The sequence below is a fragment of the Lipophrys pholis genome (assembly GCF_963383615.2).
Source record: "Lipophrys pholis genome assembly, chromosome: 14".
In the NCBI taxonomy this organism is placed as follows: Eukaryota; Metazoa; Chordata; class Actinopteri; order Blenniiformes; family Blenniidae; genus Lipophrys; species Lipophrys pholis.
In genome coordinates, this window is record NC_137633.1 from 26,390,727 (window position 1) to 26,406,098 (window position 15,372).

A 15,372-nucleotide genomic window follows, 5' to 3' on the forward strand; every position below is an offset into this window, starting at 1 on the left:
CAGTGGAACCAGCTGATCCAGTCCAAAGCTTCATGTCGGAGAAATACTAATGTTTCTATTTGTTCCAGCAGAAAATACTCTCACTACTTCAACCATCATCATCTCATACATTTAACACTTGATATTGTCATGTTTCCACCATGTATTTAGCCAATCAGATGGATTCCCCCCCCCCCCCCCCCCCATATAACCTGAGTGCCGGTCAGACGTCAGTGTGTTGGAGTGTCAGTACAGAGGAAGTGAAGTAACTCACACTTCATGAAGATGGTCGTGTTGGCATACAGTGTCTTCCGAAACACGGCGTCCTGCGTCTGAAACACAACCACAGCCACCAGTCAGTCCACCACACCTCCACCACACCACACCACAACACTGGCGCTTTGCTCATGTGACAGCTGGCGCTGAGTTGGGTTCAGGTTCTGGTCGGGTTCTAGTCACGTGACAGCTTCCAGTCGGTTTCTCTTCATACAGACAGACCACAAATCAATACTTTTTTCCGAACAACCTCACTGTTAGTTTTAATTTCAGTTCATGCATGTCTTTACTTTTTTAACAAAGTTTTAACTTTGACCTTAGAGATCTTGCTAGATGAAGGTCGGCGACACATTTAGAATAAACCGGGTTGGCAAAACTGTGAGAGACCTCAGTCCAGCACTACAGACGCTTTTATTGCTGCTGGGCTCCATCCATCGTCTAAACCACTTCAACCAGGTAGCAGGGCGCTGGAGCCAATCACAGCTCACTGTAAGCAAAGGCTGGCTCACCTGGACAGGTGAGGACAGGGTCACCTGGACAGGTGAGGACAGGGTCACCCGGACAGGTGAGGACAGGGTCACCTGCACCTGGTTTTATTTTAGTATAAAACGTAATTGAGGAATTAATCATACAAAGAGTTTTTCGTGATGTAAAGAGTCAAACTGTCCAATCAGTGACTCTATTTGTGTTTATCGTGTCTGACAGTGGACCTGGTCCCTCTGGTACCACTAGTCCTCCTGGTCCCCATTGACATGTCGCGGTGAAGACAGGGACCTGCAGATCAGACCACCTGAGGTGAAATCAGAGTTGAAATGATCTCTGTTGTTGATGACAGTGATGCTAGGAGCTAGTTTAGCATCCTGAGCTAACAGCTGTTAGTCTGAATAAAAACCACCGACCGAGTTAATGTCCGCGGACCACACGGAGACCTCGGCGGCCGTCCCGAGACGGAGGACCAGGCCGAGGAGCAGCAGCCAGCACCGGGGAGCCTGGGAGCCGGGCATCGTCATCCGAGTCCGCGGTAGAGTCCAGCTGGAGGGGTCCGGTGCACTTCCGGGAGGAGCTTCCCGTTGAAGCCGCCAGGAGGCGCCAGAGCCGTGGTTTGCTGCTCGCCGCCAGGGGGCGTCAGAACCATCCGGTGACCTTACTATCACGAGCTGTTGGTGTCGTTGGTAAAATTCTCTGACCTCACTAACATGGCAGCACGCCCCGCCCCCTCCGTGTCGTCCTGGTCACCGTCGCGAGCTTCACTGACGTCACTAAGATGTCCGGTTGTTGCTGAAGTTGTGAGAATCAGAAGAATCAGTGCAGGATGATAAAAACGCGCTTTTACCTTCACAACCAGCGAGTTACCTGCCGTTGGAGGGTCTGTGTGGACCTGCGGTGTTTCCGGCTCTGAGCTGGGCTCGCGCAGGAGAGCCACTTTGTCTGAACCGTAATGTTTACAGCCTCCTAGCCAGCGAGCTGCTACGGCTAACTTGTCAGATTGTTGGGAGCAGAGAAACTAGAAGGTGAACTCGGTGGAGCGCACACCTGCGCAGGTAGCAGCATCACTGTGAACCACTGTGGGGCACAGAGGAACCACTGTTTGGCTCACTGCGTTCACGCCGTTGTTTCTGGGTACTTACCCACCCGAGATACCGACAGCTCAACACGTCCACGAGCTCTGGAGCGTCTCCATGGCAACAGACTTGGATTTCTTTTGATCTCTTCCATGAGGTGCCGCTCTGTATGGGACATTTTTATTCGCAGTTTTCTGGGATTTATTTAGAAACGGTTAATTGTAACATCCCGTAATTTAATAAATTCTTCATGCATTTCGGGTGAGTAGTTTTTCCCAAAAGTTGGTAAAATACATACATACAAACCAGTAAATCTACACACAGACAAACACATAATCTTCTCAACCCGAATTTCATTGGCGAAGGTAAAATATAACACAAATCAGAATACCAGTTATATAGAACAAGCTAAAATTGCTGTAAAAATGTTGTAACCTCTGATGTGCTTATTGTTTTCAGAATGAAAACCCTGTCCTCTGCCTTACTCTCTTCTTGTGCCCACCATGACACTTTTCAGGTGTGAAGATGCCTGCAGGTGAGTTACCGGTTTCTGACCAGTTACACTACATCACCCCCAGGTGTCAGTGTGTGTGGTTGTCTGTCTCTCTGTGTTTGCCCTGTTAGGGGCTGGAGACCTGGACAGCTGTACCTGTCCTCACCTGTCCAGGTGTATCTGTTAATGTAAAGCTCTTATGGGTGACTTGTGCGATCTACTGATTTCCCTGCACCACATAATGGATCCGTTATTTGAGCATCAATTCAATTAAATTCAACTTTATTTATATAGCACCAAACACAACACAGTCATTTCTACTTGCTTTTAACAGAGAAAAGAGAAAAACCCAACAAATCCACATGAGCAAGCACATTTATTTGCATCACCCAGAAGCACCAGACGTCATCATCAACCAAACTTGTCCAAATGATACGATGGCAGCACACATCGTCGATTTGATATTACTATTGATTGATTATTGATTGATTATTGTTTTGGGTTTCAGCACTTTGTTTGTGCAGGTAATCATGAAGGAGAATGAACTCTTCTGAAATAGATTGCCTGTGAAGTTATTGAGATGTTTAAATGTTTGACAATCCGACAAAGTGAAACGGGAGCAATGAATGAATGTAGAGTCTCTGTGTGCAGCTGGTAGGCGATCTAACGTCTCGCTCTGCAGGTGAGAGTGAGGACCGGGCAAAGACCCGGGAAAGATTCAACCAAGTTCTCAAGAAGTACACCGAAAAGGAGAAGAAGAAAACAGTGACGAAGAAAAACTCTGAAACAAAGGAGACTATTGTGGTAGCTATTCAATCAGATTCATTACCATAGAATCCCCTCAGTGTTGATTGTTTAGGCTTGGAGCAGAGTGATATTTGATATTGACAAGCGTTTTCTCTGCTGTATTCACCTTTTAAGCTTCAAAGTCTAAAAAAGAATCTGAACCTTGTGAAGAGCACCGAGGATGACGAGACCGTCCTCAAGAACACGTACGACCCCGAGCAGGGAAGTCCTCGCTACACTAAGAACCAGAGGAGGGAGACGGAGCTCGCTCAGAAAGTCAACAACGACAGCAGAACACAGCTCAACACGTCCAGACCCAGGAGGAAGAGTCAGAGGGAGCTGCCCTCCGTCCCCGGACCCCTGGACCAGCAGGAGGCCGAGGCCGCGCTGGGGCCTGATGAAACAGCTGACAAGGAACCCAAACGGAAAAGTAAGAAGGGAAGAAGCAAAGCAGATGGCGAGGTCGGGGCAGAGCAGCAGCTGGAGCCTGCAGGAGATGAGCTGCTCCAGGAGTACCAGCAGCAGATAGCGGACCAGGAGGAGAGGACTACCAGGACAACTCAGGATCGCGACGCTTCTCAAAATTCCCAACTCAACAACCACGTGGGAAAGAAGAAGAAGAAGAAACTCAAGTCTGTCGTCACAGAGTCAGACGGAGGGTCTGTATCACCAACAGCCTCACTTCAAGCTCTTTCTGCCACACCTTGTTTGAACTCGTGTTTTCTATCAGGGACCAGGATGAAGGTCAGAGGTCATCTCCAAGGCTCCAGGATGAAGGTCAGAGGTCATCTCCAAGGCTCCAGGATGAAGGTCAGAGGTCATCTCCAAGGCTCCAGGATGAAGGTGCAGACGTGGAGAATGAAACTGAGTCGAAGGGGAAAAAGAAGAAGAAAAAGAAGAAGCATGGTGAGTTCTTTTGAACCAGGATTTAAAGCTTCATAGATCAGAAAAATATTGATTGCTGTCATTGACTTAATGAATGATTTTCTTCGTAGTTGAATCGTCTGAAGCAGAAGCTCTGCAGGAAGCAGCGCATGAAGCAGCGCAGAAAGCTCTGCATGACGTAGCGCATGACGTAGCGCATGAAGCAGCGGTAGACGACGGCCTGGTTTTGGGCGTGTTGATCCACCGTACCGACGGCCTGCAGACGGACCTGCTGGTCTCACACCCCATGGTGAAGGTCCACGTGGTGGACGAGCTCACGGGACAGTATGTGAAGAAACAGGACTGGTGAGTGTCTGGTACGTCAGTCTGAAGCTCTCCCTGATCTGCTGAGTCTCCTCCACTGAACATCTTCTCTACATCAGCAGCTGCTTTCACACTCAGCATGTCCCTCTGGTGTTCCAGGATAAAAGCATCCCGCTGGTTCTTCTCACCATCAGTCTTCAGCTTCACAGTCGTTCCGTAGCTCTGAGAAACGTCTCTGTGTTTTCTAGCCATCGGCCTGTTTCCTCCTTCTATGAGCGAGAGAGCGTGGAGCACGTCCTCCCCATCATGACCCAACCGTTCGACTTCCGGAAGAACAAATCCACCGTCCCTGAGTGGCAGGAGCAGATCATCTTCAACGAGCGCTTCGGCTACTTCATCCAGCAGAACCACCAAAGCCCCAAAGTCATTCTCTTCTTCGAAGTAGGAGATCTTTATGTCCACGACTGTTCCACCAATTTCCAGAGACCGGCCAGTAATGAGATGTGTGTCCCGTAGATTCTGGATTTTGTCAGTATGGAGGACGCGCGAGCCAACGTTGATGTTGAGGAGCATGAGCGAGGGTTTCGGAAGATCGCGTGGGCGTTTCTCAAGGTAACGTTTTCATCCATGGAGAACCGACGGGACGTACTCTGTACCACCGTCAACATTTCGTTTGTTCTCAGCTCGTTGGCACAAACGGAGTCCTGAACATCGACAGCAAACTTCGCCTCCAACTCTTCTGTCGCCCACATCGGGCCAAACGACAAGCGAACACTATCGAGGTGGTGGAGTGGTGGAGGAAATACCCCCGATCCAAATATGCCTCCACTCTGTTCGTCACCGTCAAAGGCATTAAAGTACCGGAGCATGTGAGTCACGAAGCCGGTCTCGTGGTTCCAGTGGTTCCAGGTGCTGCAAGGGTCTCCTGGTCTGGACTCAGGTCCTTGTGTTTCTCTGCAGGTGGACCCTGGGGTGCGGTCCATGATGGCTCTGCAGGAGGAGAGAGGCAGCACGTCGTACAGCGAGCTGCAACAGGAAGTCAGCCAGAGGAGTCTTCCTGTTCCTCCTCAGAGCAAACAGACCTTCAGGTGGAGCCGGCTACCGGGTCAGGTACGGTCCTCCTCAGCTCCGGGCCCAGACCACGTTTACGGCTGCTTCCTGAACCGCTCATCTTCCAGAGTCCCTTGAATCCCCAGAGTCCCCCAAGTCCAAAGTTCCCCCGAGTCCCAGGTTCAGTTGCTGTCAGTACTGACGGTGTCATGTTGTTTATTGACGGCTCTGGACTGAATGAGACTCTTCAGACTGAACTGAACTGAACCGGGTCAGATTTCAGACTGAACTGAACTGGGTTGAACTGAACTGGGTCAGACTTCAGACTGAACTGAACTGAACCGGGTCAGATTTCAGACTGAACTGAACCCGGTCAGACTTCAGACTGAACTGAACTGAACCGGGTTTGTCCTGCAGGTCTGCCGGATCCCGAACAAGGCTGGTCTGGCGTTCCGCGGTGGTCAGATGGGTTGTTTCACACTGATGTTCTCTCACGCTGGAACCATGCTGGCTGCTGCTTGTGCCGACAGAGACGCTTTCCCTGTCGTGGGTAAAGATCCGGACCCTGAGCCTCCGTTAGGCTACGGCTGCAGCTCAGGTTTTTAACTCGCGTCTCAGAATGAGAAAGTTCCTAAAAGTCTCTTTGTGTTTCAGTCTATGAGATTCCCTCTGGAAAGGTTCTGGCTGCCTTCAATGGTCATTTCAAAATCGTGTACGATCTCTGCTGGTCCAGAGATGACGGCAGTCTGTTGTCGGCCTCCTCTGATGGAACGGTCAGGTTGGTGTGGTTCCCCTCACTACCACCAGGGGGCGTCAGTCCTCTCATCACATAGTTTTACAGCCTGACACTGGTTGAGAGTTTCACTGCTACTGTGTCTTCATATTGACCTTGTCCTCAGAGAGTGGGACGTACAATGCCTCCTGGGAACGGCTCACAAAGTTCTTCCTCATCCCTGCTTTGTGTACTGTGCCCGGTACCACCCTGCAGCCCAGAACCTGGTCCTGACCGGGGGCTACGACAGCCTGGTCCGAGTGTGGAGGCTTGACGTGGACCATGTGAACGGCCAGCTGCTGCAGGAGTTTGAGGCTCACCGCAGTTTCATCAACACACTTTGCTTTGACACTGAAGGTATCACACACTGGAAACACACACTGGAAATGTACACTGCAAACCCAGTGGAAACACACTGGAACCCTCACACACTGGAAACACACAGTGGAAACACACACTGGAAACAAACTAGAAACACGCTGGAACCCTCACACACCAGAACCCTCACACACACTGGAACCCTCTCACACTGAAAACACACACTGGAACCCTCACACACTGGAAAGACACACTGGAACCCTCACACAGTGGAAACACACACTGGAACCCTCACACAGTGGAAACACACACTGGAACCCTCCCACACTGAAAACACACACTGGAACCCTCACACAGTGGAAACACACACTGGAACCCTCACACACAGGAAACCCAGTGGAAACACACACTGGAACCTTCACACACTGGAAACACACATAGGAACCCTCACACAGTGGAAACACACACTGAAACCCTCCCACACTGGAAACACACACTGGAACCTTCACACACCAGAACCCTCACACACAGGAAACACACACTGGAACCCTCTCACACTGAAAACACACACTGGAAACACACACTGGAACCCTCACACAGTGGAAACACACACTGGAACCCTCACACAGTGGAAACAGTGGAAACACACACTGGAACCCTCACACAGTGGAAACAGTGGAAACACACTGGAAACTCACACCGGATCCCTCACACACAGGAAACCCAGTGGAAACACACACTGGAAACACACATAGGAACCCTCACAGAGTGGAAACACACACTGGAACCCTCACACAGTGGAAACAGTGGAAACACACTGGAAACACACACTGGAATTCTCACACCCTGGAAACCCAGTGGAAACACACACTGGACCACTTTTTGGAAACCTCACACACACACACACACACACACCGGAAACCCACTGTGGAAACACACACACTTGCAACCTCACACTGGAAACACACTAGAACCCTCACACAGTGGAAACACGCTGGAAACACACACTGGAACCCACACACAGTGGAAACACGCTGGAAACACACACACTGGAACCCACACACAGTGGAAACACGCTGGAAACACACACACTGGAAACCTAGTGGAAACACACACTAGAAACACACGAGAACCCTCACACACTGGAAACATTGGAAACACACACGGGAACCCTCACACACTGGAAACATTGGAAACACACACTGGAACCCTCACACACTGGAAACACACATAGGAACCCTCACACAGTGGAAACACACACTGAAACCCTCCCACACTGGAAACACACACTGGAACCTTCACACACCAGAACCCTCACACACAGGAAACACACACTGGAACCCTCTCACACTGAAAACACACACTGGAAACACACACTGGAACCCTCCCACACTGAAAACACACACTGGAACCCTCACACAGTGGAAACAGTGGAAACACACACTGGAACCCTCCCACACTGAAAACACACACTGGAACCCTCACACAGTGGAAACACACACTGGAACCCTCACACAGTGGAAACAGTGGAAACACACACTGGAACCCTCCCACACTGAAAACACACACTGGAACCCTCACACAGTGGAAACAGTGGAAACACACTGGAACCCACCCACACTGGAAACACACACTGGAATTCTCACACCCTGGAAACCCAGTGGAAACACACACTGGAACCCTCACACACTGGACCACTTTTTGGAAACCTCACACACACACACACACACCGGAAACACACACACTGGAAACCTAGTGGAAACACACACTAGAAACACACGGGAACCCTCACACACTGGAAACATTGGAAACACACACTGGAACCCTCACACACCTGAAACACACACACATTGGGAACACACACTGTTGGTTCAGTGCGTCTTGTTTCTGATAGCTGCAGTTAAGTTGCTTCTCTAATCAACAGGAAGTAGAATGTTCTCTGCAGACCACACAGGCCTGATCATTGTGTGGAAAACTCCAGTGAGCGACGGCGAGCAGCAGCCATGTTCCCTGTGGGAGGTGGAGAAGGTAAAGACTTGGTTTTCTTCATCCTGCTGCTGTGCAGCGCTGTAACGTCTGCCTCTGTTTGCTGCTGCAGACAGTGGAAGAGGCGGACCTCCGCGGCGTGGCGGTCAACATGCTACAGCTCCATCCTAACGGCCGCTGCCTGCTCGTCCACGCCAGAGACAGCGTCCTGAGGGTGATCGACCTGAGGATGTGAGTTCAGACGTACCGCATAGACGTCCAATCCTGTTCAGTGACAAAACCAACCAACTGGGCCTATTGGCAAGTGTAAACGGGAGCAAACAGGAAACCTGGATATCATAACAATAAGTGCCGATACATCAAAATGTCTGTTTTGATTACACATTAAATGAATCACAGATTTAATATCCGCAACTTCCCTGTAAGTCAGTGTAATACTCTGATTTCCAGGGAAGGTGTTTGTCATTGACATTGTCATCAAATGCCTGCTCCCTTTAAAGGGAATAGACTAAATAAGAGTTACTGCCCAGAAACCTATTATTCTATTATGCCGTGAAGCAGGAGAGTTTGAGTGGCTCTTCACAGCCTTCCTCCGTTTTCTAGTAGAACCAGAACATGTCTTCTGTTGGTCCTTCAGACTGGCTGTGAAGAAGTACAGTGGAGCCACGAACCACCGAGAGAGGATCTGCAGTACTTTCACTCCGTGCGGCAGCTTCATCTTCTCCGGCAGCGAGGACGGGATGGCGTACGTCTGGAACACCGACACAGGTCCAGTCTGAGTGAACCAGCCGGAGGAAACACCTGACTGGACTTTGCGTGGTGACGCTGTTTCCTCCTGTTCTCCCAGGCGACCAGGTGGCGGTGTACTCAGAGCTGTGCTACCCCTCCGCCCTGCACGGTGTGACCTTTCACCCCCATGAGAACATGGTGGCCTTCTGTGCCCTGGCTCGCAGCCAGCCCATCCACCTGTACCTGTACGACCGCAGAGGTTGGTCTCACACACACACACACACACACACACACACACACACACACACACACACACAGGGAGAACATGCAAACTGACCACAGAGAAGCTCAGTCTGGATCTACATGGGAGTTTTCTGAAATATTTGTCAACCAGGACAGTTTGTCTCTTGCAGTTTCCCAGCTGGAGCTCCACAGTGTGAGAACATTGAGCAGATGTGTGTCTCTGGACACTAAAACCCTGGTGAGCAGCCCGGACCCTGCGGCTCCCCCCCTGAGGGACCCTGTGGCCCCCCCCCAGCAGGACCAGTTCAGCCACTCTGCCAGACTTGCTTTAAAGATGCAGTGTGTTAAGGAGCAGCTGGATTCAGTTCTGGTAAGAGTGATGGTTAGTGATGAAGAGTGATGGTTAGTGATGAAGAGTGATGGTTAGTGATGAAGAGTGATGGTTCGTGATGGCTAGTGATGAAGGGTGATGGCGAGTGATGAAGGGTGATGGCGAGTGATGAAGGGTGATGGCGAGTGATGAAGAGTGGTGGTGATGGTTAGTGATGGGGAGTGATGAAGAGTGATGGGGAGTGATACAGTTGAAAGAGGTTGTATTTGTCACTGCGTTCAGAACATCTGGTTTCTCTTGGTCTCCAGGAAGCTGGTGGATCTTCAACCTGTGGTTTCAGCTCAGACGCAGGTTCGTTCTGCAGCTTCACTCAGCTGACATGTTGTTTGTTTACTTACCGTCTCTTGGCCTGTACTACGAACCTGATCAACATATCCAGGATCTCTGTTTCCTGGTTGACTGATCCTGATCACCGTTCCTACCAAGCAGGTTATCAACTCGCTGGTTCAACCCAGACCTACGTGTGAGCGTTCACGTGAAAGAGGCGGAGTTTGCAGCGTCTGACCAATCACACACACGGAGGAACTCTGCAGAGCAGTTTACAGATTACTGAAGGAGCAGTTATTCTCAGAGATTATGAAGAATTCAAACACATCCAGCAGCTAAAAGCAACACTGCTGCTGCAGCTAAAGCCAGAACATTCCTGACTTGTTAATGCTGACTTGGTGAGATTAGAGCAGATTAATTCATCTGTGATATTAAGGTACAGCACTGTGATCACTCAGTTTCACTTTATTCCAGCAGAAACGTGTCGGGCTGAACTTCCTCACTGATCTTCTTTTACTTTAGATTTTCCATCCAGTTGTTTTGAGGCTGAGTTTCTCTTGTGTTTTATGTTGGAATATTAATTCATCTCCGTGACGACACGAGTAGTTCTGTGTTATATAAATTCATGGTTCTGCAGTTCTGTCAGGTGTGATCATGAACCTCATTATTCCAGATCAACCATCATGGAGAAAAACAAACCTGGAACAAGTCAAGAACAAAAACCTCCTTCAGAGCCTCAGAGACCAGGATTTATTTTATTATGTCAAAAAGATTGTTCTGAATTAATTTATCATCTCCGCTGCAGCTCAGTGCTGAACCTGCCCACCAATCACCATCATTTAAGAATGGGCGGGTCATTTTCCAAGAGATCTGATTGGTCAGGAGGCGGAGCTCTGACCTCTTATCCAGAACATATCCTGCTCCAGAGCAGGTTAGACTTTCAGCGTCAGTTACCAGGTGATCTATCCTGGTGAGAAGTGAGCGAGAGTCGTAGTACAGAAAACCAGAGTTAATCCTTGAAGTTATCTAGATAAGAGAAAATCCAGCTTCCTAGTACAGGCCATCTGTCTGACATGTTGTTTGTTTACTTACTGTCTCCGTCTTTGTGCCTCTCAGACAACGTGAGCGTGACACAGGCTGGCAGGAGGCGTCCATGTGAAGCAGTGAGTTTGTTAGTCTGTCTTCATGTCAGTCCTCCAGAGGGAGTCAGAGAGGAGCTCTGGGAATGACTCTCCCAGAGCTTCATGTCATACGATAGTAGAGTTTTCAATAATAGACCATTACTCCACATCTAGAGTGTGTTGTTGTTGTTTCCTCACATGGTTTATATCAGACTGTGCAGCGACCTTCCAGAAGGACCTGGTAACATGTTTAGGAAGAATGTGAAGATCTTTGTTTTCCCAGCAGCTGGATGAAGTGGCGACTCTGTTTCAGGGACTGAACGCTTCTCTTCCCCCGTCGCTGCTGTCGCCACACTCCAAACTGCAGCTCTCGGCTTCCCTGGCCCCTCGTGAGTCACACCTTCACTTTAATCCCTCCATTCTTTCACTGCCGCCGGCTTTACTTCAAAGGTCAAAGGTTTCCACAGATTACTGCCTGGTGAACACTGCCCCCCCCACCCCCCCCCTTGAATCAAACACTGATGTTCTTTGTTTCCAGGCGGCTTCAGTCCAGTCGGCCAGCGTCTGAGAGCAGCAGCTTCTTCCAGGCTGCAGGCGGTGAGGCTCTGTGACGTCTCACCTGACTGACCTCTTTGTCTGGTACCTGACTGACCGCTCTGTCTGGTACCTGACTGACTGCTCTGTGTCACCTGACTGACCGCTCTGTCTGGTACCTGACTGACTGCTCTGTGTCACCTGACTGACCGCTCTGTCTGGTACCTGACTGACTGCTCTGTGTCACCCGACTGACCTCTCTGTTTCACCTGACTGGCCGCTCTGTCTGGTACCTGACTGGCCGCTCTGTCTGGTACCTGACTGACCTCTCTGTTTCACCTGACTGGCCGCTCTGTCTGGTACCCGACTGGCCGCTCTGTCTAGTACCTGACTGACCGCTCTGTGTCACCTGACTGACCGCTCTGTGTCACCTGACTGACTGCTCTGTCTGGTACCTGACCGGCCGCTCTGTCTGGTACCTGACTGACCGCTCTGTCTCACCTGACAGACCGCTCTGTGTAACCTGACTGATTGCTCTGTCTGGCAACTGACTGACTGCTCTATCTGGTACCTGACTGGCCACTCTGTCTGGTACTTGACTGACCGCTCTGTCTCACCTGACTGACCTGTTGCTGCTGTTTTCTTCTGGTTTCTAGTCCCTGTCAGACCAGATTTCTGCAGGCGTCCATGTGGAAACTGATTCTGCTCCAGTTCAGCAACTCGTGAGTATCCACTGCACATTAAAGCAAGTAAATAAGTATTTCTGCTCTGGTACTGTACTGCCGTAGATTAATGCAAGGATTTATGTTTGGGGCCTTTTCCTCCGTGCATCTAAAGTTGAGTGTCTGAACCTCCTGCACCTGGAGTCCACTGTGAAAGAGAGCCTATCCTGGTAGAAACACAAACCTGTGTGTGTGTGTGTGTGTGTGTGTGTGTGTGTGTGTGTGTGTGTGTGTGTGTGTGTGTGTGTGTGTGCAGGTGGTGTCCCTCTACGACTACACCGCCAGCCGCTCTGATGAGCTGAGCGTCCGCCGCGGTGATGCAATCCAGGTCCTGTACAAGGACAATCACAACTGGTGGTTTGGACGTCTCCTCGGAGGGCAGCAGGGCTACTTCCTGGCCTCGTACGTCGTGGATCACAGTGAGTCCAGCACGGCTGCCCGTGTCGACTGCTCTGTCAGAAACCTTCAGTCTGACTTGTGTCTCGTTTGCAGGTGAGTTTAACAAAGAGCCGACTCAGCCAGCAGAATCGCACCCGCTCCCATCTGAGACTGCTGATGAAAGGTCGACGCCCACCAGGGTGAGGCGCCGGCAGAATGACCCGTTTGTACAAGATGTCTACCATTTACCAATAAACCAGTCACCATGTTACCGTTATTTATCGATTTATTGAACCAGTCACCATGTCATTATTTAACTAGTCGCCATGTCATTATTTATCTCCGGTCTACAAGATGAATGTGTGTGTGGTTTATATTAGATCTTCACCTGAACCGGCTCTTTTACTTTGTCCTGCTGTGGTGAAGGGTTATATGTAAAATGTGCTGACTCAGAACACAGAAAGTAATGGAGTACAAATACCTTGTACCTAAGTCATGGAGTGGTTGACCACACTGCCCCCTACAGTCTCACTTCACTCTACATTAGTGAAGTTCAGTTCAACGCTGGCGTTCTAATGTCTTTCTCATCATAAGATGTTAGTTAATGAAACCTTTCTGAATCTAGTCTGTAACTGTCATACCTGCTGTTTCTTCTGGAACCTTCCGAAGAAACACGCTGGTGTCTTCCTGGTGTCACACTGATTTCTTCCCCCACTGGTCTGCAGGTGTCAGCTGTCATCAGTTCCTCCGGGGAGCTGCACTTCCTCTCTGAGCCCACGCTGTCCGACACCGAACCGGAACTGAGCAACACCAGGCCAGTGGACCGTTTGTTTTCTTTGCGTTGAAGCTCCTGCTGGAGGAGAGCTGTCACTGCACTCACTCCTCATCCACTCCATAGAGCTCCTGCTGGAAGAGAGCTGTCACTGCACTCACTCCATAGAGCTCCTGCTGGAGGAGAGCTGTCACTGCACTCACTCCTCATCCACTCCATAGAGCTCCTGCTGGAAGAGAGCTGTCACTGCACTCACTCCATAGAGCTCCTGCTGGAGGAGAGCTGTCACTGCACTCACTCCTCATCCACTCCATAGAGCTCCTGCTGGAGGAGAGCTGTCACTGCACTCACTCACTCCTCATCCACTCCATAGAGCTCCTGCTGGAAGAGAGCTGTCACTGCACTCACTCCTCATTCACTCCATAGAGCTCCTGCTGGAGGAGAGCTGTCACTGCACTCACTCCTCATCCACTCCATAGAGCTCCTGCTGGAAGAGAGCTGTCACTGCACTCACTCCTCATCCACTCCATAGAGCTCCTGCTGGAGGAGAGCTGTCACTGCACTCACTCCTCATCCACTCCATAGAGCTCCTGCTGGAAGAGAGCTGTCACTGCACTCACTCACTCCTCATCCACTCCATAGAGCTCCTGCTGGAGGAGAGCTGTCACTGCACTCACTCACTCCTCATCCACTCCATAGAGCTCCTGCTGGAGGAGAGCTGTCACTGCACTCACTCCTCATCCACTCCATAGAGCTCCTGCTGGAGGAGAGCTGTCACTGCACTCACTCCTCATTCACTCCATAGAGCTCCTGCTGGAGGAGAGCTGTCACTGCACTCACTCCTCATCCACTCCATAGAGCTCCTGCTGGAGGAGAGCTACCACTGCACTCACTCCTCATCCACTCCATAGAGCTCCTGCTGGAAGAGAGCTGCCACTGCACTCACTCCTCATCCACTCCTCCTCAGTTCAGTTTTCTTGATGAAGCAGCAGCGAGGTGTCGGACTGTTTCCTCCTGAGCTTTCACATGAAACATACTGGCAGTGATCCATCGAGATAAATAACGTGTGATCAATAACGTGATCCTGTCAGAGGTTTCACTCTTAAGGTCAAATCCTGTCAAGTCCAGAGACCTGGAGGTCCGGATGTGTTTGGTCAACTGCTCATGGTGTTTTCTTTTTCTTTGTCCTCCAGAAGTCGAATGAAGAAGAAGGTGAAAAAAGCTGGAGTCTCTGGCCCTTCAGGAGTCTCTGGCCCTTCAGGAGTCTCTGGACCTTCAGGAGTCCCTGGACCTTCAGGAGTCTCTGGACTATCCCACCAGGCGTCGTGTGGTGACGCAGCAGCCTCCAGCAGCAGAGTGAGGATGAGGAGCAGACGAAGGCCCAGCGACCGGCCGCTTCCTGAGAGGCCGACGGGTCGAACCAACAGAGCCTTCCAGTCCGACACGTGACCTCACACTCCTCGTTACCAGAGCTGATCAGGCTATTGATCAGAGATGATCACTGTTTGTATAGTTTGACTTTAAATTAGTTTTCTGTATAAATCTTTGCAAATGTCATGTTTTTCAATTTGTTAGCCTGAAAGCGATTGATTATTTGTATTACCAATATTCACTGCAATAAAAATACAAGTATTTTATTTACAAAGTTTTTTCTTTAAAATATAAAGATTTGATTTTTTAAATGTAAAATGTCAAAAATTAACATCATGGTGAACTGAAGGACGCACGCACACACACACACACGCACACACGCACACACAAATGGGGCTTGTACCATCAACCTTGTGTCAAGACGATGAAACACT

The 15,372-nt window shown here is 50.1% G+C and overlaps 2 protein-coding genes across 11 annotated transcripts in view; one reads left to right on the plus strand and one right to left on the minus strand.

Moving 5' to 3' along the window:
• The window catches only part of LOC308119380 (transmembrane protein 87A-like), a 17,609-nt gene extending 15,686 nt beyond the window's left edge, over positions 1-1,923 (minus strand). The window contains exons 1-3 of one of the 2 annotated variants that reach the window (XM_080479352.1): positions 1,609-1,923; positions 1,155-1,533; positions 254-311 (exon numbers count right to left, since the gene is read on the minus strand). In XM_080479352.1, coding sequence (XP_080335478.1) covers positions 254-311; positions 1,155-1,265 — 169 coding nt within the window. In that variant the 5' untranslated portion in view covers positions 1,266-1,533; positions 1,609-1,923. Of the gene's footprint in view, positions 1-253; positions 312-1,154; positions 1,534-1,608 lie in introns of those variants that run through there. The other variant, XM_080479351.1, reaches the window with a different exon arrangement.
• Positions 1,481-15,207, plus strand: ahi1 (Abelson helper integration site 1). 9 transcript variants are annotated; one of them, XM_080479343.1, is made up of 27 exons: positions 1,481-2,182; positions 2,277-2,352; positions 2,993-3,114; positions 3,232-3,755; positions 3,827-4,002; positions 4,092-4,326; positions 4,533-4,725; positions 4,801-4,896; positions 4,968-5,153; positions 5,245-5,394; positions 5,752-5,884; positions 5,989-6,112; positions 6,234-6,463; positions 8,349-8,452; positions 8,523-8,641; positions 9,048-9,178; positions 9,258-9,398; positions 9,553-9,752; positions 10,022-10,064; positions 11,157-11,203; positions 11,445-11,550; positions 11,700-11,758; positions 12,352-12,417; positions 12,674-12,836; positions 12,910-12,995; positions 13,521-13,609; positions 14,761-15,206. In XM_080479343.1, the coding sequence occupies exons 2-27, from the start codon at positions 2,343-2,345 to the stop codon at positions 15,014-15,016; spliced, it is 3,789 nt and encodes a 1,262-aa protein (XP_080335469.1). In that variant the 5' UTR covers positions 1,481-2,182; positions 2,277-2,342; the 3' UTR covers positions 15,017-15,206. The 9 variants fall into 9 exon arrangements, with proteins under 9 accessions (XP_080335469.1, XP_080335474.1, XP_080335472.1 ...); XM_080479348.1 differs by having other exon boundaries at positions 3,860-4,002; XM_080479346.1 differs by having other exon boundaries at positions 1,498-2,078; positions 11,475-11,550; positions 14,761-15,207.
• The last annotated feature ends 165 nt before the right edge of the window (positions 15,208-15,372 follow it).

Excerpts from the sequence above, each read along its gene's own strand:
- ahi1 (XM_080479343.1), top strand. Across the intron at positions 8,453-8,522 it reads CCCTGTGGGAGGTGGAGAAG|ACAGTGGAAGAGGCGGACCT; the intron begins GTAAAGACTTGG and ends TTGCTGCTGCAG. Across the intron at positions 11,759-12,351 it reads CTTCTTCCAGGCTGCAGGCG|TCCCTGTCAGACCAGATTTC; the intron begins GTGAGGCTCTGT and ends TCTGGTTTCTAG.